General features: G+C 43.8%; 1 protein-coding gene across 1 annotated transcript in view; it reads left to right on the top strand.

The window, feature by feature from the left end:
- The first annotated feature begins 876 nt into the window (after positions 1-876).
- The window catches only part of LOC127207860 (protoheme IX farnesyltransferase, mitochondrial), a 104,535-nt gene continuing 89,490 nt past the window's right edge, over positions 877-15,921 (top strand). Inside the window, exons 1-2 of the mRNA XM_051167236.1 lie at positions 877-1,244; positions 2,551-2,869. Of these exons, the coding sequence (XP_051023193.1) occupies positions 957-1,244; positions 2,551-2,869 (607 nt within the window). The 5' untranslated portion in view covers positions 877-956. The remainder of the gene's footprint in view (positions 1,245-2,550; positions 2,870-15,921) is intronic.

Below are 15,921 nucleotides of genomic sequence, written 5' to 3'. Positions count from 1 at the left end.
GGAAGAAATGGCCTTAGAGGCATAAGGCTATCCACTCATGTAGACACACCAACAAGCAATTGGCCTAATGAGGCTCAGAAATGAAATTAGTAACTATCCATTTTTAGTTGTCTTGTCGTGGGTACTTTGCTGTAGCTGTGAAGAGACACCATGACCAAGGTAATTTATAAAAGAAAGAATTTAATTTGGCACTCAAGGTTCCAGAGGGTTAGAGTCGGTGACCATTGTGAGAGAGAGAGAACACGTTAGTGGTCATCACCCAGGGTGGCTGATGGCTCAGGAAGGCTGCATCCTGCAGCTCCCTGTGTGCCGTGCAGGCAGCTACAGGCAGGAGTCTCCTTTTGCCTTCTCAATCTTAAAACCTTCTAAGCTTACAGAGCCTTGTAGGCTTATTAGCTTGTGGAGTATTACAAGCCTTCCTCTAGGAGGGATACTTAGACTTGGTGAAAATGACTACACAGTGCACTGAACCCCACTAGGACACTAAGAAGCAGAAAACAGCACGGAGAAACGTTAGGCTATGGGAGCCATGAGAAGAGACACTTTCAGAAAGATCAGGGGAAGCAAGGGGCTAACTGCAGATGCTGGACCAGGATGATGCCTGAGACTAGCTCTGAATTTATGGACTTGGGAGGTTTAGTAAAGTGATTCAGATTCAAATTTGGACCTTATTCCTAACTGGCTTGACAGTCATTTTTACTGAAAATCCTTTTCCCTTCCTTGTAGTTAGTTGTCCTAACTACGCAACCTCAACCGAAATGTGAACCTGCATTTCAGTTTACTAGCATTTAGTGAGAAAAGATGTATGCCCCCTTTTCTACTTTTTAGAACGTGAACTCGCTGCATTGTATCTTCTTCTTAGAAGCATCCACAGTGGTTCCCACTGAAGTGTTGTAAGCATGTGAAAGTGGCATTCCCTCTGCCCCTGAAGGATGACCCTGACCTAGGCCTGGCTGATGAGTGTCACTTTTTCCCTGGTTGGAACCAGAGGTGGTTTGGAGCCCAGCCTCATACAGCTGTTTCCTTGGCTCTGCTTCGAGGTGGACGTAGGCACTATGCGTGCGCAGCTGCCATTTCAACATGTCTTCCTCTCTTGTCTCTCTGTTGCAGGCTCAGTAGGAGGATATGTCTGGTATCTAGAAAGGAGAGCTATACAGGGATCGCCACACAGGGTCACGCAACTGTTCAGGCACATAAAGAACCAGTGGGTCACGGTCCAACACTTGAGCTTCCTCAAGCGCATGGTAAGTAGCAGCCATCCTTCAGTTGCCTTTGGTCTCTTCTCGTCTCTGGATTAGGGAACTGCAGAGATTCCTACTAGAGGAAAGGGTATACAAAGTACTGTTTGAAAAGGACTTTTGTTTAGTTCTCTTAACTTTTACCCAAACTTTAATCTCTTGTTTTGATTATTCTTAACTGAAACCAGAATAATTCTGGCATTTGAGGTTAAATATATGATCTTGAATATATTGATTTAAGTTTGGAGGAAGATTGAAAACTTATGGCACATTTTGACCAGGCTAAAATGAAGAAAGGCTGAAGGTGTATGATGCATCTTTTATACATTCTTTGAAGTTCTGTAAATACAGAAGTAATTGTTTAACAATGTGACCTTTTTATTTTCTTAGATCATCTGTGCATTTGAAAAATCTTTAAAAATACTTCTGAGGGGCTAGGAAAGCGTTTGCTCTACAACACCATGAGGATCTGTGTTCGATCCCCACAATTAAACCACCATAAAAGAGCTGGCCCTGGCAATGAGCGCTTGTGATCTCAGCTCTGGAGAGGGTCCTAGAATAGTAATCCAGCTGGGAATTCATAGTGGTACCATGGAAAAATAGCAAATTCAAACTCTAATGTTCTATTTGGAAGCGTCTCACCCTTCCATTTAAAACACTCACTTTAGCTTAAAAGTTAATGAATATAAAATCTTACTGAAATTCAGTGTATTGCTTTTGTCAATTTTATTTATAAATTTGTCCTTATTTATAAATGAAAGAGTTATAAATGATGCTCCATCTTTAAATACTGTTGGGAAGAGTAACTGAAATATATATTGATATGAAAAATAAGAGGTCTCATTGTGTTACTTGTAATTACCAGTTTTGGCTGGTCAGTGACAGAAGCTGACTCTAAACGTAGTGTTCTTTCTCTATCCCACTTCCCACATGGCTGTAACTCAAGTTAGGCTTTCCAGTTAGCTCCCCTCAGGACTGTTTGCTTAGAGCTCAGGGGTCAACAGCTGACCTTGGCTATCTGCAGACAGTTTTCTCGTGTTTAGAAAGCCCAGCCTGCAGAAAGCTCATTGAATAAGAGAGGTATCTTCTCTGCCAAGAAATCAGATTCTTAGATTTTCCTAAAGAACAAATTTAAAGCCATAGCCAAGGCATCCGCTTTATCTCTGCATCATCCAGTGCTGATGTCTCACACTGTAAGGACATACTGTGCTATTCAATCCTCAATGAAGGAAGCTCTTTCAAGTGCTGGAAAAAGATGACTGGTGGAAGATAGTAACCGACAGTAACCGGTGCTGTTTGTCTGTCTGTCTAGTATGTCACGCAGCTGCACAGGGGCCTTAGCCAGCGAGTCAAACCAAAGCCAGAGCCAGCGGCTTCTCCTTTCCCTGAACACACGGCTTCAGGGCAGTCTGCAGCGGAAGTGGACGAGCTGCCGTCTCTCTCGGTGCCCAGGCTGCCTTTGTCCCCGAAGCCAACTGAGGAGCTGATGAAGCTGGAGGCGGCCTCTGTAGTGGACCGGTCCCTCGGCGTGGCCAGAGAGACGAAGGCAGAGAAGCGGTGGGAGGAGATGAAGCTTCGCGCGGATGATCTGCCCGGCGTGCTGGCCCGGCTCTCCAAGATCAAGCTCACAGGTACCTGGTTCTCGAACACGTTTTTGTATGCCTACTGAGCTGTATTTACTCCCTCCTTTAAACTTCGGAACTCATGATTTTTCTTCCTTCTACTTGGGATTCACACTCGGATATTCTGAATTCTTCTTACGTAGAATGGTGGATTGTCTTACACTGTAAGCTTTGTGCCAAAATCAATCTCATGTGAATTAAAGGAGATGTTGGCCCTGCCTATTTCCTTACGCTTGCTATGCTTCTACCCACCGTGCTTTTAAAATATAGTACCCAAGTTCAGGAAGCTGCCCTGGGCTGTATAGTGTGAGCTCATGGGAACTGTGGGGACTTAACTACTCTGTCCTGTTCCCTGTGGGACCTTGGGGGCTATCCTGTGTGTGCAGGGCTACAGACTAGTTTACTCCAAGGAGGTTTGGAAGTGTTCTCCCTTCAAATTCCAGTATATTAGTTGTAACTTTATTGCAGCCAATTGTGTATTAGCTCATAATAGTGTCATTGATTGTATGGACTGCCCGTGAGCCTGGCGAAGCACAGTTCCTGTGTCATCAGATAGCTAGAGGTAGACACAGTGCTGTGACAGCCAATTTAAAAGAGTGTTCTGGTTGCCTGCAAACTGAAGACCTGCACCCGCTTCTTTAAAAAGGCACAGAATGTGCCACACTGTGATCGGGTTAAGCCAGTGGTACTTTGAAGGCAGAAAGTACCAATTAGAGTCCCATCAGATGAGCAGAGATGAAGGCTCTCAGCATAAGGGGTGGCAGAAAAAATTACTTCACTTGTCTCTAAAAGTGCAGACTCTAAAACTCTAAGGCAAAGGATGCGAACTAGACAGTTTCTTTCGTCATTGGCCAAGCTCTCTTACAGAAATTCTCTTTTGGCTGGAGTGGGTGGGGTGTTGAATGGACGTAGTGGTGTGACAGAGTCTAATTCTGCATGGAGATCTGTCTCTATATTTCCTTCTAGCTAAGTGAGAGCTCGCCACACCCCTAAAGCACTGCACTTCATGATCTCCACAAGAGGTCCAGTGTCATGCTCTTGACATGTTAAAAATAAGAATAATAAGTAATGGCCACAGATGCCACCTTAGAAGCAGGACCTCCCAGGAGACTAGCCTCAGAAGTGGCCCATGTCAACAGCAGGGTCTTCTTTGTACAGTGTCATTTAGCACGTGTAGTCTGCAGATTGGTCCACGTCGCTTATCATCCTGTTTCTGTCAGGAGTAGCAGCAGCATTCTCTCCTCACTAAGCAGCCCGTCTCTTTGAGCTCTAGTCAAGTGCCCGAGTGCTACCTAGGGAGCTCTTTGTAGTGCCTCTGCCTCTGAACCTGCTGTTCTAATTTTTGAGATTTATTTATTTCTAATTTTATGTGCATAGATGTTTTGCCTGCATGATGTACCACATGCATGCCTGGTGTCCACAGGCTGGAAGAGGGCATCAGGTCTTCCCAAATTGGAGTTACAGGGGGTTATGAGCAGCCTTGTGAGTGCTGGGAATTGAACCGGCATCCTCTGGAAATGAAGCCAGGACTCCTAACCACTGAGCTATCTTCCCAGCCTCCTCATTATTTGTTTGTTTGTTTGTTTGGTGCAGCTCCTAGTTGCCTCTTTGTCTTCCGTCCTCTCCACTGGAGTTCATGCCACTCAGAGGTGTCAGCTCCTTTCCACTTACAGTCAATGTTTCTAGCCTACAAAAGAGACCTTTGTGTCAACATCTTACCTTCTGCCCCTACTCTGCCTGCTTCTAAGGCAGTGCACGTAGTGGCAGCCAGTCCTTGCATCTGAGCTCACCTATTCTATGCCACCATGAGAGACTGATCTGCCTGTCTCACTTCTAGCCAGATCCTTCTGGCCTCTTCAGGAAGCCTGTACTGGGTTCCGGTCTTGAGATCCTAGCTGGGACACTTGCTTACCAGTGAGGCTTTCAGTAGTTTTTCCTCACCTTTTTGAGATAATTTCCACATCTGGAAGGGAGGAAATACAATATGTCATCTCAGAATTTTAATTGTATAGTGTACTAAAGCCTAAAACTACACCAAGTAGCGTTCTTTACAAATGGGAGGTGGAGAAAGATGAGCTTCCAAATAGTTGTGGGTAGGCCTATTTCTAGGAAATTGTTTCTGTCCCCCAGCAGATTGTGTAGATGAATGAGGGTTAACTGAGCAGGGAGATGACAAGGACTGGAAACAGCAGCAGAAGCCCGAACAGGGCCAAGATCCCTGCTGCATCCTGGCACATTCAGAAAATTGGTATATGACTTGGGTGTCAAGTGGGAAAGGTGTTGGCAGGGCTAGTGTTACCACGTGGTCGCTCACTGTGTTAAACCACAGTGCTCACACATTCTAGAGGGTCCTTAGAGAAAGATGATCATTTCGTGATTTATATGTGTTTTAGTGTCTTACTTACCATTACGTTACTGAGGGCCAAGCTACACGCTGGAGGCAGTGCTGAGCTATGTGTCTTCAGCTGAGCATGCTCCCCGTTACAGCACACTAGCTGCACAGGACAGTGGCTTTGTGAACATAGGCCACATTCACTCACCTGTTTCCCTCGCCTGTACCCTCTTTTTCTGCCTCGCAGTGCCTCCATTTATGTTCCCATATATTTTGTGTCTGGATCTCATGTGAGAAAACGTGGCATCTGCCTTTTCTCAGTCCTGCTTATTTCAGTTAACACAGTCTCCGGTTCCGTCCAATTTCCTACAGACAACATGATTTAATTCTTTATGGCCGAATAAGACTCCATTACGGGTACACTTAGCACATTTTCTTCATTGGTTTTCCATTGATGGATACCGAGGCCCATGTGACCCAGCTGCTGCTGTGGACTGTGCTACAGTAAGCATGATCCATAGGTAGCTACAGTGTGTGCTGACTTAGTCCTTTGCATACATATCTGAGAGACAAACAGCTGGATCCTAGTAGTTTGTGGGTTTAAAAAAACTTTTTTTTACATTTATTATGGTTGTGAGTGTGTTTGTGTGTGTGTGTGTGTGTGTGAGAGAGAGAGAGAGAGAGAGAGAGAGAGAGAGAGAGAGAGAGAGAGAGAGTGTTAGTTTGTGTGTGAGAGAGAAAAGGGGGAAAGGAAGAGAGAGACAAAGAAGGTGAATGCAATATGAACGCATGTGGCATAGTCTTCCTTTTATGGTCTGCCATCACTTACCTAACTAATCTTGTAAGGTGCATCCTGAGGGTTGTTTCAGCTGTTTCTACTTTGATTGCTTGACTTGTTTGTTTGTTTATTTTGAGACAGTATCTCACTATGTAGCCCATGTCAACTCAGCCACATAGTGATACCATGTCTGCTTATCCCAGGTAGACTGTAATCCTCCTGCCTCACCCTCCCTAGAGCTAGGATTATAGGCATGAGCCACAAGGTCTGGCATGTCTAGTTTTCTCCACTTAAAGACATTCTATGACTAAGTTCTGTGGCTATTTGTCCTTCCACACTTCTGTGCCTCCTGTCTGTAGAATGAGTGCTCAGACATTTTAATTCCTGATAAATAAACGTGTCCCCAAGAAAGTGAATGCAGTATGCAGACACAGCTGTGTGCAGGTCACACCTGTACGTGCGGTCTGTACTGATCACGCCACTTTGGTCACTGAGAAAGGGTTTTGTGTTAGTTTGTCCTGCACAGGCCTTGGTAGAAACTGGCCTCTCTTTGTCTCCTCTTGAATATTTTTCTCTAGTTGACTTCTATATCTTGGCTACTGTTCTGTCTTTTCTTTTGTATGCACACATGTATATGTCGGTACTCACGTGGAGGCCAGAGGCTGGCACTAGATGCCTTGCTCAGTTACTCTCCACCTCTCCTGAGGTTGAAGCTCACTGATGTGGTTACCCTAGCTAGCCAGGGAGCCCAGGGAGCCTCCTGCCTCCATCTGCCCTGTGCTGGGACTACAGGCATTTACTGCCACACCAGCTTTTTATGTGGGACCTGAAGATTTGAGCTCAGCTCTCATGCATACGTGGCAAACACTTTATTAACTGAGCTGTTCTCTTGCCCCAGTTTTCCTTCTTAAAGACAAAAATTCACACAAGGTCCCAACTGGCCTTGCACACAAGAAAATCCTCCTGCCTCAGTTTCCCCATTTCTAGGGTTGCAGGCATGTGCCACTGTGTACAGCTTCCCAGTCTCAATCTTGAACTTTTGAGGTTGGACTGAGCACACTTGATGTTAGGAGATTGCCTAGAGCCTGTCGGCAGGGGGCTGGGGGGCGGGGGCCTGGGCGGTTACAGTTTGGACGTGAAGTGAATCCCAGAAGTTCATTTGTTTCGATCCTTTGTCTTCAGCCAGTGGCTCTACTTGGGAGGTTATGGGACCTTTAGGAAGTGGGGCCTTGCTGAAAGAAGGGGTCTGCTGTGGGTAGGCTCTATGGGTTATGGCCTGGCCCTGTGCTAGCTGGAACCCTCTGCTCGCTGATTGGCTTTAGGAAGTAATTGAGCCGCCTCTGGCTCCTGAGCCATTCCTGCCACTGTGGGCACTGCCCTGCCCTCTCAGCCACAGCACTGTGAGCTAAAGGAACCCCTGAAACCGAAGAAAGCAGCGCTTCTTCCCTGAAGTGCTGTAGCCAGCTCCTGTCCCAGGGACCTTAGCAAAGCAGCACTTCTGCCCGGAAGTGCTATGCTCAGGATTCTGTCACTGACCTGAGCAAAGCAACCCTTCCTCCTCCTGTCTGAATAATTGCGGGGAGGGGGAAGCATCATCTTGCCGTCAGTCATGCTCATGGCAAGTATTTTTGTTACAGTCTTTGGGTTTATATTCGTGACGCTTCATTGTCTTCTTTCACTTTGCCCCACCTCCCCTGTCTTACTAAAGTCCTAGTTCCAGGCTCCTGTGATTGCCTGCGCGTTCCTTCAGTCATCTGTTTCACTAGAAATGCAGTTAAGGCCTCATAGCTCACAGTCCTGTTGAGCCTTGCTCTCCTGTATCCTTAAATAAAGCTTTATTGATGCCCAGTCACACCTTTAACCGCAGCACTCATGTGGCTGAGGCAGGCTGATCTCTGAGTTCGAGATCAACCCAGGCTATGCTGTGAGATCCTGTCTGAAGAAGAGAAAGAAAGAAACGGATATGAGGGGAAGTGAGTTTGATTTTGGCAAATTCTTTAGGCAAGGTGCTTGAAAGAAGAGGAGGAGACTGAATTCTGATCCAGAAGAACTAGAGGTCTTCAGATGGTGCTCTTAGTGAGGTCACAGTAAAGAGCGGGTATTATGGGGTGGTAGATAGCCCAGCAGAGCAGAAGGCCCAGGGCAGAGTTCCTTAAGGTAGTTCCTTAAGGTAGTTCCTTCCAGTTCTTACGAAGGCCTGTAGCGAGCCTGCAGGGAGACAGATGCTCAGAGGAAGGGAAAACTAGAGCAGAGCGGACTCTGTCACAGACAGAGGCGCAGACCCCTCCCCACCAGGAAAGACTTGGATAGAATTGCAGATGTACACGTGGGAGGATTGCCCAGAGGCCTGGCTGGAAAGGTGCAGGAAGTCAGCACCCACTGCCCAGTGAGTCCGGAAATGACAAGGCGCGTTGCTTTAATGCTTACAGGAGCTGCTTTGAGTAATGTACTTTTTCTTTTAAAGTTTCTCCCAGGAGTTTTTCATTATTAACAAATAAAGGCTGACTAATTGACGGTCAAATTTTTTTTTTTCTACAAGTTTCATTTATTCTGGCTATTGTACTGTTTTTCCTTTTATGTGGCTTGTGTGGTTGTATATGTGAGTCGGCATTCCAGATGCAGCAGAGTTTAATATGTAAAACCTAATGTCTGAAATCTTAAGCAGGTAGTAAGCGTTTGACATCTATTCCTTGGTGTGCATGGATGCACCAACTCCCAAGTATCGAAAGGGTAAGGAAAGCTGACGGCATGCTTGTTAAAATGGTCATTTCTTGCCACTGTGCTGGCAAGGTGCAGATGATCAGGACACACCTCAGAACCCTGATGGAGGCGGGACCCATGCATCTGACTCAGTCCCAGGCCTGTTGGTTTGGCTGGTACTGGAGAGAGCTTGCTTACTGGGAACCAGAGTTGGTGGGTAGGACAGCTGGCCAGGAAAGGCAGCTGGCCAGAACCCGGACCACACAAGAGAGGTATGCTAAGCAAGATGCTCCAAGGAAAAGGGCTACCACCTCACCTACAGACATGGATGAAAGAGACCTGGGGTCATAAATTTCCCTCATATGATTTTATTTATCCCATGTGACTAATTGAATTAAAGCCGTTTCCTTCTGCTTATTCCATTTAAAGAAGTAGCGTCCTTCAGTGACCCATAGCCCTCTCATCTGACTGACCTTGTACTCCCCTCTTTAGTTTATTACTTGGATTCATACAGCTTGGAGTCAGCAGGAATAGTTCTTTAAGGAGATCCCTGATGTATGTAAATTCATTTCTCTTGGACTCTTAACACCTTAGACAGTTCATTTCTAGCTAATGCAGCTGAGACAGGAATTTCTGGGTGTCAGCAGTCAGTTTAGAACGAGCCTTTTCTGTGCTTCCTCTGATTGTGGTTATAATATGCCAAGGAAGGGGTGTACACTGATCAGACTTCGATTTCCTTTGCAGGGCGGACTAGCTGCAGCCTGAATCCTTGGCGATTCTATTAGGACATGAGCCAAACCTTTGCTGGTGCAAATGTCATTTGAAGATGTGTGTGTGTGTGTTTGTGTGTGTGTGTAAAACTTGGTTTATAAAGGAGTTATAGGCCTCCCGTGAGCCCCCTGCCAGCTGAGCTATTTACAGTATGTTTTTGCAGTTTGTTGCAAGGACCACACCAGGGTGAGGAAATTTTATTTGGATTAGGATCATAAGAGGCTGTAGTGACTCAACTGAGTTTAGACCAAATATAGGTCAATAAAAAGCAGGACTTTCCCTTATGAACATCTGTGCTGAAAAGTTATATTTCCCAAGGCCGGCACACTAAATGGGTTGCTTCTGGGAACCAATAGATGAAGCTGTTGCTGCAGCTGATAGAGACCACAGTGAGTGGACCTTCCCCACGGTCCTGGATGCTGCCTTTTATCCATTGAGAAGTAGGAACAAGAAGCTGGTGCATTTTAGGTCGTTTCGTGTCGGTTACCGTGGTCTCTGGTGCTCACTGTACCAAGCATCTCCCATGCTCCCGCAGTAATCCCATCCTACTTACAGACCTAGGGTGAACTCTTGAGGCTTACATTTTGAATAATGGGTAATAATACATTTAATACATCTTTGTGTAATATTTTAAGTTATGTAACTACTAAGTATTTATTTAAAGAAATACAAATAAGTTAAAAAAAAAAAAGAAACACATCAAAATGCTCTTATAACTCTACCATGTCACATAACTATCATTTTATAGGTTTTGGTAAATTACCATGTGTAATTTAATGTCATACTCTTGCTGTCTTTTTGTGTGAGACTTACTTTAGTTTTGCTGACTTAGGGTTTTTTGTTGGTTTGTTGGTTGGTTGGTTGTGTTTTGTGGTTTGTTTTTGTTTTTTAGTTTTCTTAAGACAGAAATAGAAAATAAGAGGCAGATGGCTTAGTGATGAAGAGCACTTGTTGCTGCTCCAGAGGACCTGAGGTCAAGGGTTAGCACAGCGCCCACTGGATAGTTCACAACGGCCTGTAGCTCCAGGTCTAGGAGGTCTAACAGCCTCTTGTGGCCTCTGTTGGAGCCAGCACGCAAGTGACACACACACACACACACACACACACAACTCTGTACAGTTTTCAGTCCTTAACCTGTGCACATTCTGTCTAAAGTTAACAGTCTACACTGTAGAGTTTAACTGACTGAGCTAGAGTCTTAAAGGCTCATTTTCCACTATAAAGTGGGAACTATTCCATCTCAGAGATTATTGTAAAATTTATAAGAAATAATTCAGATGAATAACTTACTATCATATCTAATTAATGTGCAAGGAAAGTTAATTGTTATTACACTGTGCTAATGTATATGTAGGATATTTGAATAATTTTTTAATATCATTGCTCATACATCTTTGCATTGTATTTTTACTGAACACAATCCCCTTGTTTTCCAGCCTTCTCTTCTGTTGTTCTTACTGCTTGCAAGGATTTATTTTTTATTTATTTATTTTTTTAACAATTGTTTTCCTTATATATTATAGTCAATCAGTCCTGGCTTGTGTATGTGGACATGCATGTATGTAGAGTGTCTGTATGTCATTTGCTTCTTTTCTTTTGCCAACATTTTGATGTATAAAAGTTAATTTTGTGGTAATCAAATTAATTTTTCTGAGGTTCTGGCTTTGTACTATGTTTAAGCCATTCCATATGAAGATTATATAAATATTTACCTCCTTCTCGATTTTATATTTTTAAAACTTTATAATTTATATTAAACTTATTTCTTTTCAGGACATGCATTTTGGTAGTGGTATGTGATGGGCTCACAACCAGATTCACTGTTGTTACTCCATGGTGCAGTATCGCATTCACAGGGTTAAGAATTTATAAAGTTTCTATGAACCCTTCCTGTTTCCTATTCTTCCCTGTCTCCATCCAAAAATTCTGTTAGTATCTTAGTTGGAGTTTCAGAATGCTCACAGTTCAATTTAGCTATAAATTGAGATCTTTACCATATTGTGGTCTCTTCAATGTTTTTTCCAGGCTGAAGTCCAAACACCTCCACAGTCCTCTCAAAACCAACATGGTTAGGTCTGTTGCAGTAACACCCTACTCCCAGTACCAATTTCTGTCCTAGCTTGGCTTTGTGTTGCTGTGATAAACACCATGACATGACCAGGTGCAGCCTGGAGGGGTGGGAGTGGGGTCGGAGGAAGGGAGGGCTTATTTTACCTCACAGCTTACAGTCCATCATGAAGGGAAGTTGGGGCAGGATCCTGGAGGCAGATATAAAGCAGAGACTGTGGAGGAATACTGCTTACTGCCTGGCTCCTATGGGCTCACCCAGCGTGCTGTTTAACTAATCTGGACCACCTGCCTCAGGGGTGGCATAGCTTATAGTGGGCTGGACTGTCTTACATCAATCATTAATCTAGACAGTGCCTCACAAACTTGTGTACAGGACAAGCTGATGAAAACTAATCCATTTGGGGGCGAGGAGTTGTTTCCTTTTTTTCTTTCTTTCTTTCTTTCTTTCTTTATTTATTTATTTATTTATTTATTTTTATGAGAGGGTTTTACTATATAGCCCTGGCTGTTCTGGAACTTGCCCCATAGAGCAGGCTGACCTCAAACTCAGAAATCCACCACCTGCCTCTGCTGCCTGAGTGCTGGGATTAAGTTTTCCTTTAATGACTTACTTATTTTTATTTTGTGGACATTGGTGTTTTGCCTGGATATATGCCTGTGTTAGGGTATCAGGTCCCCTGGAACTGGAGTTACAGACAGTTTGAGCTGCCATGTGGGTGCTGGGAATTGAACCCAGGTCATCTGGAATAACAGTCAGTGCTCTTAAACCACTGAACCATCTCTCTAGCCCTTAACCAGATTCTATTAATGTAGATAAATACATTTAGCTAGCTTGTTCTGTTTTCTGATCATATAATTTTTAATTTAGGATTTATTTGTTTTAATTTCAACTTCATGTTGATTGAACTGATAATTGAGTGTAAAATGCTGTACTTGATGCTAGAAAAAGGTAAAAATAAATTTCTCCTGAGGATGCAAATAACTTTCAAAGAATATTGGCAATTTTAAAAGGGGTGTGTGTGTGTGTGTGTGTGTATGTGTGTGTGTGTGTGTGTGTATGATGTGTGTGTGTGAGAGAGAGAGAGAGAGAGAGAGAGAGAGAGAGAATATTATGAACTGGGAGTGGGCTCAGCTGCCTGTAGGGCATTCTGAAGAGCAGCGCTTCACCCTTTGTGTCAGGGTCTAGCACTGGTGTTTCATGATACTGTCGCGATGCCACTGGTGAATGCTGTGTGACCCTAAGACCACAAGGTGTCTTCCACACCCTCCTTGTCCTCTAAGCAGATACATGAAAATGGGCAAAGACAGAAGTTCAGGAACTACCTCACAAGAAAGGGAAGGAAAGCTTCTGATAGGAGCCTCCTCGGTCTCTCTGGCCAAGTTTGTGTAGCATGCATGTAGCCAGCTCCAAAGGAGGCTGTAAAGTGCAGCAGATTCCCATGCTCATCCTTGTAAAAGCCCAATCATCGGACTCCAGCCTAATAAACCCCAGTGTTTCACTAACTTCATATGCCTTGGCGATCCTTGGGGTCTTGTTTTTGTGCAAGTTTCTGGGCATATCCTCCCAAAATTCCTTCACTCTTGGCCTGCGTTGCATCCTAGGAATCTGAATTTCAACTGATGACCTGATACGGATGGTTCCCATGGCATGCTTGGAAGGGAGAGTGCTGAGCTCCCTCTTAACTCTCAGAAACCTGTCTTGCTCCTCCTTCCACACAGCATATGGATGTAGTTCATGTCCAATGGAGAACCCACATGCTACCATCTTCCCGTCTCTCTGCCTGTTTACCCAGCCCCCTCCCATTACCAAGTTCCTATTAGATTCTGCAGCCCCAAACAGATCTCTTCTAGGAGGATGGTGTCTGAATCTCCTGAGGGCACCAATGGATTGCTTTTCAGTCTGCATGCCAGACTAGGCTGCTGCTTAATTATTCTTTGGTAGAAATATCAAGGGCTTAGTTTTCTGTTCAAAGCAAAACATGGTATCATCCCATATATTCAGATGAAGGGGTACAGTAAGATGGCTTAGTAGATAAAAGCTGGTTGTTTTATTTGTTTGTTTGCAGGTTTGGCCATGCTCCAGCGAGTACACAGACAACACAAATTGGATTTGTTTATTTTAATTTTTCTCTTTCTTTTTTTATTTTTTTATTTTTACCTTTTTTGGTGGGGCCACAAGGGTAGAGGGTGAACATGGAAGGACTGGAAAATGAATGTGATTGGGGTGCATGATGCGAAAGTCCCAGAGAACCATTAAAAATGTTATGCTGAAAAAACAAGTATTTCTTATATAATAGACTAGCATGAGTATAAAAAATAAACAAAAAAAAAGTTTGGCTGTAGGTGGTCACACTGAACAGTTTTGGTAAAAAACTAAGAGAAGCTTCACTGTGTCAGTGGGAGCTGGGTAACAGTTCCCTCTTGCTAAACTCTTTTTAGGGATGATGACTCCATGTCTCAGAAGCTTAACCTTTGTGCCTGAGCTTTGCTTTTGGAGGGTCTGATTTATGGACAGGTTGTAAATATCTGACCATTATATCTTAAAGGAAAAGAGCAACGTTGTAAAGTTATTGAGTGTAGAAAACATATTGAAAAGAAATAGATCTTTATTGGAAAATAAAAGCCTAAGAATAGAGTAACAAAGCAGAAAAGGTCTCAGGTTCAAAGAAAAACAGTAATTGAAAGAATTATCTGGGGGCCTCTCTTGGTGGCATAAGCGTAGTGTGTAAACAGCTCTTATTTATATTTTCACGAGGGCTGAGGGACACTTGATTACCCTTTGCTGAATGCAAACTCTAAATGCAAACCAAATGCTTCTTGGTGAGTTGCCTTGGTAACCACACTGAAACATTTCATTCTGGCAGCAGTACACTTGAAGGTAAGAGGGTTAATTTGGTCCTACGTCTTTCAGACCAGACTTTGTCATTAAGAATATAGGAGAGGAAAAGGGGGGAGGGAGGGAGGAAAGAGGGGGGAGAGCTAGTAAGTTCTGCAGCTGTTACTTTAAATCTCTATGAAACGTCCCATCTTTCACCCAGAGTGATTGTAGTCAGTTCCTCCTGGTTGATATCCTGACTTTTCATCAAGAATTAACAATATGCATAAGAATTGTTACCCTTTTATATGGGTGATGATGAGAAGTCTGTACAGGGAAGTTCTCAGAAGGCTGCCAGCCTGGAAAGCCTAAAGACCTCACTTAAATTAGAAATTGAGCCAACTGAAGTGTTAGTATAATGGCTATCTCAAGAACAGCTATTTAGTAACAGATCCACTGACTGCAAGCCAGAGACTGTGTCCCGCCTGTGAGCTAAGCTGTAGCACACTGAACTTTGAAATCTACTAACACAAAATTACACCATTGCCCAGGAACACACATACAAATGCATTAGCTGCCTCTTCTCAGCCTCTCCATAAAAAGCCTTAATGAGAACACAGCACAGGTTTGTGGAGTGTGGCTTATGATGTCACACAGAGTCTGCCATCAGTGACAATAAGGTTTATTAGAACTCAGGGCAAGATGAAGTCTATAGAAATTTCAAACTGTCACTCAGCTAGTGGCTTTACTCTTCCTCCCAGATACTGTATCAGGATCGTCAGTCCTCTGGTAATTCCTTTGGGAGTAAATATTAAGAAATAAAAGGGCATTAAGAGGCACAGCTTAGGGGAACTCAGAATGCAGACAACCAGGATGGGCGTGGGCTTTCTGGTCCAGTCTTCCATCTGAGAAAGGAAAGGACATGTACTGATTATGCGTGTGTTCAGCGGCCAGCGATTCTCAGAGTGGAAAGACTCAACATCTTGATGAAACTCGCTTTCTAAGGAAGCCTCTTACAGATCAAGAAAGGGAAAACCTTCCCAGGGGTTAATTGCTGTTCTAGAAACTATACTATGAGACTGGAATTAAGGACGCTGGCTAAATCTGCCATACAGGAATATATTTATAATTATTATATATAAATGTCACAGAAGAAATGGTTATTTCTAACTGAAATTCATGCACTCCTGTACTGATAGATTCACTCTAAAATGTGCAAAATGCCAGTGGTAAAAAAAAAAAAGAATTGGGGTTATGCTTAATTAGCATGTGAGGCACTGGGTTCTGTTCCCAAGACAGACAGACACACACACACACACACACACACACACAATGAATCAAATATACTCAGTTGACAGTGACAGATAAAATTGATTCTTTCACAGCTAACAGTGTGAGCCCTGGGCTCCTTACGCGTCCTGCCAGTATTGGGCTTCCTCCTTGTGACCCTTTAAAGCTCCCCTCACACCTGTGGAACTTTTTTGTGACTGCTGCACAGGGGATGGTCTTAAGGCTTGATTTGCCTGCCTGCCTGCCTGCCTGCTTATGATTTTGTAATCTGCTAGGAAAGTATGTGGGTGTCTTCCCTTCACTTA

This window comes from Acomys russatus, chromosome 25 (genome assembly GCF_903995435.1).
Source record: "Acomys russatus chromosome 25, mAcoRus1.1, whole genome shotgun sequence".
Lineage (NCBI taxonomy): Eukaryota > Metazoa > Chordata > Mammalia > Rodentia > Muridae > Acomys > Acomys russatus.
This window is presented reverse-complemented; position numbering and strand designations above follow the sequence as displayed.